Source organism: Mytilus edulis, chromosome 3 (assembly GCF_963676685.1).
Source record: "Mytilus edulis chromosome 3, xbMytEdul2.2, whole genome shotgun sequence".
NCBI classification, from domain to species: domain Eukaryota; kingdom Metazoa; phylum Mollusca; class Bivalvia; order Mytilida; family Mytilidae; genus Mytilus; species Mytilus edulis.
Window position 1 is genome coordinate 97,079,736 of NC_092346.1, and position 9,855 is coordinate 97,089,590.

The following is a 9,855-nucleotide window of genomic DNA, read 5'->3' on the forward strand; positions in this document are numbered from 1 at the left end:
TCAAAAAGAATGGCGAAAGATACCAGATTGACATTCAAACTCATCTGAATGTATTCTTGGCGATATTAACGTCGAGATACCAGATGGACATCCAAACTCCTCTGATTGTATTCTTGGCGATATTAACGTCGAGATATCAGATGGACATCCAAACTCATCTGATTGTATTCTTGGCGATATTAACGTCGAGATACCAGATGGACATTCAAACTCATCTGATTGTATTCTTGGCGATATTAACGTCGAGATACCAGATGGACACCCAAACTGCTCTGATTGTATTCTTGGCGATATTAACGTCGAGATACCAGATGGACACCCAAACTCATCTGATTGTATTCTTGGCGATATTAACGTCGAGATACCAGATGGACATTCAAACTGCTCTGATTGTATTCTTGGCGATATTAACGTCGAGATACCAGATGGACATCCAAACTCATCTAATTGTATTCTTGGCGATATTAACGTCGAGATATCAGATGGACACCCAAACTCCTCTGATTGTATTCTTGGCGATATTAATGTCGAGATATCAGATGGACATCCAAACTCATCTGATTGTATTCTTGGCGATATTAACGTCGAGATACCAGATGGACATTCAAACTCCTCTGATTGTATTCTTGGCGATATTAACGTCGAGATACCAGATGGACACCCAAACTCATCTGATTGTATTCTTGGCGATATTAACGTCGAGATACCAGATGGACATTCAAACTCCTCTGATTGTATTCTTGGCGATATTAACGTCGAGATACCAGATGGACATCCAAACTCATCTGATTGTATTCTTGGCGATATTAACGTCGAGATACCAGATGGACACCCAAACTCATCTGATTGTATTCTTGGCGATATTAACGTCGAGATACCAGATGGACACCCAAACTCATCTGATTGTATTCTTGGCGATATTAATGTCGAGATATCAGATGGACATCCAAACTCATCTGATTGTATTCTTGGCGATATTAACGTCGAGATACCAGATGGACATTCAAACTGCTCTGATTGTATTCTTGGCGATATTAACGTCGAGATACCAGATGGACATCCAAACTCATCTAATTGTATTCTTGGCGATATTAACGTCGAGATATCAGATGGACACCCAAACTCATCTGATTGTATTCTTGGCGATATTAACGTCGAGATATCAGATGGACATCCAAACTCATCTGATTGTATTCTTGGCGATATTAACGTCGAGATACCAGATGGACATCCAGACTCCTCTGATTGTATTCTTGGCGATATTAACGTCGAGATACCAGATGGACACCCAAACTCATCTGATTGTATTCTTGGCGATATTAACGTCGAGATACCAGATGGACATTCAAACTCCTCTGATTGTATTCTTGGCGATATTAACGTCGAGATACCAGATGGACATCCAAACTCATCTGATTGTATTCTTGGCGATATTAACGTCGAGATACCAGATGGACACCCAAACTCATCTGATTGTATTCTTGGCGATATTAACGTCGAGATACCAGATGGACACCCAAACTCATCTGATTGTATTCTTGGCGATATTAACGTCGAGATATCAGATGGACATCCAAACTCATCTGATTGTATTCTTGGCGATATTAATGTCGAGATATCAGATGGACATCCAAACTCATCTGATTGTATTCTTGGCGATATTAACGTCGAGATACCAGATGGACACCCAAACTCATCTGATTGTATTCTTGGCGATATTAACGTCGAGATATCAGATGGACATCCAAACTCATCTGATTGTATTCTTGGCGATATTAACGTCGAGATATCAGATGGACACCCAAACTCATCTGATTGTATTCTTGGCGATATTAACGTCGAGATATCAGATGGACATCCAAACTCATCTGATTGTATTCTTGGCGATATTAACGTCGAGATACCAGATGGACATCCAAACTCATCTAATTGTATTCTTGGCGATATTAACGTCGAGATACCAGATGGACACCCAAACTCATCTGATTGTATTCTTGGCGATATTAACGTCGAGATATCAGATGGACATCCAAACTCATCTGATTGTATTCTTGGCGATATTAACGTCGAGATACCAGATGGACACCCAAACTCATCGGATTGTATTCTTGGCGATATTAACGTCGAGATATCAGATGGACATCCAAACTCATCTGATTGTATTCTTGGCGATATTAACGTCGAGATACCAGATGGACACCCAAACTCATCTGATTGTATTCTTGGCGATATTAACGTCGAGATACCAGATGGACACCCAAACTCATCGGATTGTATTCTTGGCGATATTAACGTCGAGATATCAGATGGACACCCAAACTCATCGGATTGTATTCTTGGCGATTTTAACGTCGAGAAACAAATATGACAGACAACAACCAACGACAATCACTGAATACGTTATTATTATTTTGAGATATCTCAGGAAGATAAGTTTTAACTAATGGGAATATGCTCTTGAAATATAGATTATTTATACCGTCACCAGGTTCCTTACTTTGGGCGGATTCATAAAGATTGTGGCGTGGGTTAAACAAACCCTATAACCTTGGACAGGATGAAACAGCACAACTGTAAAGATCACTTGGAATGGGCTTGATTCATCGGCAACTATAGTACAATTTGATTCATTGACAACTATAGTACAATTTGATTCATTGACAACTATAGTACAATTTGATTCATTGACAACTATAGTACAATTTGATTCATTGACAACTATAGTACAATTTGATTCATTGACAACTATAGTACAATTTAATACAGATCCTAAAGCCACAAAGTAACTATCAAAGAGTATTCACAGTCACTGAAGTATTCACAGTCACTGAAGTATTCACAGTCACTGATGAAGCAAGTTTACATTCACTGTATTTAATGCTTTTTTTGTATTTTGTATTCTGTACTTATACAGGATTATGAAAACAAATATCGAAAATGTAGTGTTTCATTGATTTGGACAAAAATATTGGATTTATTTCAACAAAAATACAAATATGAGATAACAATTCTAAAAAAATAAAATAAAGTTGTTCCTGAAAATCAAAAAGACATTCTTGGCTTTGTTCCACTCATTCAATAATATACACGTTAATTACATTCATTCAAAATAAAAATGCATTCCAGTGAGATTCTTGAGAAATATTCTTTGGTTTAATCTGATATGGTGTTTTTCTCTGAATTATAAATTCCGTGCCTTTGTTATCATCAGCTATACACTTGTATACAAAACTGCTCTAAAACATCGTCCTCGGCCTTACAACACTGGTCATATAAATCAAGACTATCATAAAATCTTCCACAAAAGTAACATACAGCGTTATAAGTCTCGTCCACAAGACATCTTGTAGTTTGTATTTTACTAAACACAGATCTTTTCACTCTTGTTGAAAAAACTTGTTCATTTCTTTGTAAAAGGGCTTGTTCTGATGATTGACTATTGGATTGCATGCCTTGTCCTGGTGTTTCTTTAAATGACGAGCGTGTAGGATGACTCGACACAAATGTCACTATTACTGCCAAAAATAAAATAGTCCATAACTCTAAACACGGTACTTTTAACTGAAATGAAATAAGAAAATAAAATATAAATAAAGGTCTATAAAGTTTAAGAGTCTGAAAAGTATATACAAAAAGACACTAAAAAGTTTATAAAAACCGAGTTCATTCAAGGCGTATACTTGCTTTCTTCACTTTTACGTTTTTTTAAGTATGCGTACCCAATAACAAAATATTGAATAATCAGAAAGCAAAGTCTGCCTAAAAGCGAAAGATCATAAAGGCTTTTACGATAGGAAATTTCATTATGTCTGTAGACACCTTGTTTAGCTTTAATTTCTCAGTAACGGAAGTCTCTTTTCTGAGATGTCTTTTGGACAATGGCTAATTAAACAAACAGAATTGCAAAACGGATATCGACTTAGCTTTATTATAGTATCAATACATAATTATTCACAATCTGAAATGCTATCCAAATCATAAAACAAATAGAGTTGATTCTAATAAGTACGATTTGTTCGATTAATTACTTGTTTTACCATAATGGAGTTTAATGTCCACTCGTAAGTGTTTATTTAGTATCACGTGTTCTACTGATGACAAAATATGAGACAATTTACAGACAAGAATTGTAAATATGATCAGAATTCCAGTAACAACTAAACAGCCCATCCTTCCAAAACCACGCGGCGTGTTCGACTCGTGAGAACAATGTTTACAATTCACTTCAGATACAAGAGGTAAACCATGTTTCATATCTTGTTGCAAAACACAAAAATGCAGTGAATTTATACCTTTGGTGATTAAATATTTAACATTTATCAGGTAGAAATGTGGTTACCTGAATAGTGTGAAAAGTGTCTCTGTTTAGCTATTCGATCTTACTTTGAAAATAAAGACACAAAAAAATTTGTTAAGTAATAACTTATTTCCAATGAAAAAAATTATGCTACATTCATTGCAGATAGAATCTACCAGTGAGTGTAACTTTTGGAGAAAAATAGTATATAATTAATCTTTTTTTCTCAAATTTTTAATATTTTGTTCCATTGAACGTCTCCCTTTATTTATCAAGGTGCAATGTTTGTGGACTTTCGTGTGACTGTTCGACTTTATTCTTTAGGACATGGTGCTGTTAGTCTGTCTTCGACTTATGTTTTTTTCCTTTTTATATAGTATGAATAATGAACAAATCGCTTGTCTTTTACAGTCATTTATCTATTTGAAAAGCAACAAGACTGTTTGGGATTATAACACTAGAATAACTATTGTATGAAGGTATATCCTTTACACTTTAAATAAATTGCATAGTAGCCCTCGCGATTAATATAGATAATAAGTGATTTTATTAATACAATTGCTCTTTGTAGTTTCCTATAAGTTTGAGTTTAACTCGTAGTAGAAGGCAAGGCAGATACCTAAAAGTGTCCACTCTCTGTGCTAGTTTGGTCTTTTTGATATTTGTCTCTTTAGCAGATCATATAAAATCTTCTTTTTTTTCATTTCTTTTCTTTATCTATGTAAAGAATTGCAATTAAGGGAGTTACCATTTGAATTTTAGGAAAGAGAAAAAATGGGGGAGGGTGGTGGCTGGGTGAAATTTGAAAAAAGGTGGGACAGGAGTTTTGAGTTAAATATAAGATGGGACGAGACACTTTGCAAAAAAGGTAGATGGCAATTTATGTAAAAAAGGTCAGGATCGTCTAATAAAGAATTTATAAGGGTTTCGCGGAACCCAGTGTCTCGCCTTCTTTTGCTTTTAATCGCAGGCTCAACATAAACGAGGAAACAAAATAATAAAAATATTCCTTCTGATACTATCTTTTGATGATAAGAAGCTTTTGTCCATGTTTGGTAAAAATACAGGATATTTTATGAGTCTAATAAATGTTTTAAAAACTTTAACTGCAGACTGCATGTAATGTTAACTGGAAGAAAAACTAAGTCCATTTATAAGTAAAATACGAATAAACGGGTACAAAATTTGAACAAAATTTCCTTCTAGATACTAGCTTTTAATCATTAGCAAGCTTCTGTCCAAGTTTGGTAGAAATCCTCACAGTAGCTTTTACTCATAAACAAGCTTATGTCCATGTCTGGTAGAAATCCTAGCTTTTAATCATAAACAAGCTTCTGTCCAAGTTTGGTAGAAATCCAGGATAGGTTTAAGAAATTTCCATTTTTTTTTTAAACTTTAACCACAGAGGGAATGTATTGTTTCCTGGCAGAAAAACTAAGTCCATTTATAAGTAAAATACGGAAAAACAGGAATTTTATTTTTACAAAATTTACTTCTGGATACTATCTTATGATCATAAACAAGCTTATGTCAAAGATTGGAAGAAATCCAGGCTAGTTTAAGAAAGTTATTAAAATTTCAAAAACTTTAACCACAGAGTGAATATTTGTGGACGCCGCCGACGACGACGGAATGTAGGATCCGACAAAAAGACTGGACCGAATAGATTGAAAAATAAAAAGACAGGACAGAGATTACAATTTAAAAGAATGCAGGACACTATAGTTATTTAGGAAATCACTTTAGCATGCCTGGAGCAGGTCCCCCTCTTTATGAAAATTTCTTGATCCGCCACTGCTTGTGATCTTTTTTTTTAATGTTAAGTCATACACTTACTAGAACATGCTGACTTGTTCTTTTTATTTGTCTTATTTGTTTAAACAATATTTTTATAGTTTAACTGAGAATTATACACTTTGTACTGTTCAACAACTTTAATACTTAAATCTTTCTCCTCTTCAGTTACAACATTTAAGATAAAACAGTAAGTCTTAGACGCAGGTAAAAATAAATTTGTTTTAATATCTGTTACGTTCATTCAACGTTAAATTGAGGGACGATTATTTCCCATATTCTAGCAAATGTTTTTTTCTCTCTTTTTCTCTCTCTCTCTCAAAAAGAATGTAATTGCAGTGTAACGAAATCAGTTTGCTATATAAAGTAATTTAACGTGTCATATTTGCCCGTGTGAGTTATAACATATGACCATGACATTTACATTCTAAATATGTTTCCAGTGGTCTCAAGAGACAACCTCTGGACATTGGTTCTCTTACAAGGATTCTGTGTGCAGATGATTTGTAAAAAAACAAATTATCTTTAAAACTTCGTAATAATTATAATATATGTAAAGAAATGTATTTTGACTGATCTCGAGAGAAGAATTTAAAAGATACATATAAATTTACAATGAATAGAAAACATCGTATTTTTTCTTTCTTCTTTTTTTAATTTCATTTAAAATAAATTTTAAAATCATAGGTTGTCTGTTGATTCTTTAATGAACTACTTTTCATTTAATTTAAAATAGCCAATCTACTCACCATGACTATATACACTTTGATAACGTCCTACCCTTTAGGTGAATGTCACTTTACCACAGATATTTAAGATATGATCTGATGCAATGTCTTTATATAGATGGATTCGCCCATTTAATCCATGTGAGCAAACAACGAATACCTCTCTCCAACAAATAGGGATAATGCATTCCACCTATTGATAACCAATAGAACTATTAGAACTGTGCGGATATTACCCGTATCCGATTCCTGATTCAATATTAGACAAACATATTCCATCTTCCATTAATTTTGTCATGCATTTTGAAACAAGTAAATACTGATCTAGTGGAATCAATGCTGTAGAATCAGGAAATATTTAAGAATGTTTAAAATAAAATGTATCGACTTCAATGATCTCATTATTTTGTAGTGTTGAGAAAAGAAAATATTTGATAACATCTGCTTCATTATTTTTAAAACTATTCTACCATACTGTCAATGCTTTGATTTTAGAAACGTATAAGGCTTATATTTCATGCGAAACTTTTGGAAATAATTTAAACATTTGTAAATGCATGTGATTCTTCGTTTATTTTTAGTAGTGAATGTATGCTATGGTAAAGGTATATATATATGGCTTTTATAGGATAAAAGATATGTAATATTTAGGAAAAAAAATTACATTTTAATACATATCAAAGTTAGTTCAATTGTGTTTGATATAAATCAAGATATAAAAGAATGATTCATCATTTTGTATCTCGTATGTCAACGCTCGGAAGATCGAATATTGACACACTACACTTGACTGAATAAAATTGTACCGAATCTGACGAAACAGTGAATTTCAAGGATTCGAAGAATAGTTTTTAAAAAAAGGAGTTACACGACGAGGAAGTAGAATAGTCACAACACCCATTTAATTGCCGAGTAAGATTTACAAGTTTCCGAAATAAAGTATAACACATAAATAATCTTATTTCTATGTGATTTATTATTTCTGTCTATACAATTATATCATACACAATTTGTGGGTTTTTACAATACTTAGAATATACCAGAGACATTCTTCGTTTATCGTAAAAGTCTCCTGCTGACTTCCTAACAATGTCAACTACTATAGGAGTGTTGATAAAAAAGAGTAGGTGAAGAATTCAAACTCATATATCGAGAACAAACTGATAATTCAAAGGCAGGAAACAAAAAACGATGAAAAGACCAGACGTTTGAAAAAAATATATATAAATATTCAGTTATTCTTAACTGAAACGTAAATCCAACTCAACTGATTAATTTTCAATAGGATCACGAATATACATATTTTTGTAACTTTTCAACTACTGGAACTGGAGTTCAAAGTCCATGGTTGGGGTTCAGGGCTTTACCAGGTGTCTCCTGTCCAATATTTGGTCCTATTTAACAATCTAAATAGTTATCTATTTTTACAATTGCGTATTAATAAATCGAAGGAAAAAATAGAATAGAAATCAAAAATAGAAAAATCTTGTTATCAGCAAGAAGGTCGCATGATTCAGTCAATGTGTAAATACTTTATGGTGTTACTTTAGTTTGAAGGGCAAATTGATAGTGTCATCTGAGGACCTCACTGGTCATGTGACCCAGACACAATCCTTATGTTATACGCTCAGATCATATGATAGGTACATAAAAATATGATCTTTATATTATATTTTTAGGGGAAATCATTGTTTATTAATTAAGCCTAGAATCCAGATATAGTAAATAAGAAAACATGTAAGCCAAACATCAGCATTATGCAACATAATGTAAATCTCTAAGTTACATGGTAAACAATTATTGTTCCAAGACAGACACCCGTGCCTCCAACAATAGATGAATGTTCAGTGCATCGTTTTCGAATTAAGTTCTATAAATACCCATGACATTTTCTACTAGATGTACGGTATATTGGCACCAAAGGTATAACATATTGTATTTTAACTAAAACGTAAGGAAAACGCACCTTAATGATATTGAATAGGATCGAGTTTACGATATATTTGATTTTATCTTTTTAACTTCAGGAAATGGACTTCAAAAGTTCATGGTCATAGTTCAGAACTTCAAATTTTAAGGTTCCGTCCAATATCTGATTTATAAGAAAGTACATAAGTCCCAAAATAACGTTTGAATCGATGACTGACATTCACGCATGAATTATGTGATTTCCTTCTATTTTCAAGGCAACATCAGTTTTGATCAATATGTCAATGAACTTTGTTTCCATGGATGTGTTGCCGCTAATTTAGTATTTATCCTAATGCATAAACTTTATTAACTATTTTATTTATATTGTTGAATGGATGATCATGGCCATATACACGAGAGTATGCTGAAATCATGTCTATCGCAGTGTAAAAAAAAAAATATTTAAGGGCCTTCGAATGTTACTATGAATCTACTACTCTTAGATTTCACTGTTCAACATTTGCCGAAGGATTCATTTCTATAAAAATATGGGTTGTTAAACAAAAATAAAGAATTGCAATCATTGATTTCAAAACAAAAAAGAAAGAAAGAAAATAAATAAACTGCTGACAATTCCTGCCTGATAATGAGTTTGTTTCTGTTTAACTTTGACTTATTCACCAAGTCAAGTCACGGCACCAGGTTTTCTATGATAGCTGAGAAACAGGGCCCATCATCGGAAATTGGGAAAATGTACTTCTTATTGTGTTCGGGTTTTTTTTATTGTCGGTGTGTGGGATTTTTTTATGCATATATCATGATTAAGCAAGTCATTTCCTTATAATTTTGTTTTACTTTTTTCTCTCTTATTTTTTGAAATACGAAATGTTTAGAATTAAGAAAAGAACGAACAAGGGTATCCTATGTGAAGTTTAAAAGAAATGGTATACCAGAACATACTGTTTACACAAGCATGAGTCACATGAGTAAATAATCTATCGAGTAAACAGTACGTCAGTATTTTGATTACAATATGAAATGTAATCCTGAGTCTGCTTGATATGTTGTATGGGTTTCGCATCCTCTTCCTTAAGTCTCTGGTGGTATAGATGTCTCGTACCACAT

The 9,855-nt window shown here is 33.2% G+C and overlaps 1 protein-coding gene and 1 long non-coding RNA gene across 2 annotated transcripts; both read right to left on the bottom strand.

The window, feature by feature from the left end:
• On the bottom strand, positions 1–2,604 carry LOC139515523 (uncharacterized). The gene is made up of 2 exons (XM_071305099.1): positions 2,585–2,604; positions 1–2,278 (listed from the first exon to the last, which is right to left on the bottom strand). The coding sequence occupies exons 1-2, from the start codon at positions 2,602–2,604 to the stop codon at positions 1–3; spliced, it is 2,298 nt and encodes a 765-aa protein (XP_071161200.1).
• Positions 2,605–2,938: 334 nt separating this feature from the next.
• Positions 2,939–7,010, bottom strand: LOC139515000 (uncharacterized). The gene is made up of 2 exons (XR_011662793.1): positions 6,841–7,010; positions 2,939–3,561 (listed from the first exon to the last, which is right to left on the bottom strand). It is a non-coding gene; the product is annotated as an uncharacterized lncRNA (long non-coding RNA).
• Between the last annotated feature and the right edge of the window lie 2,845 nt (positions 7,011–9,855).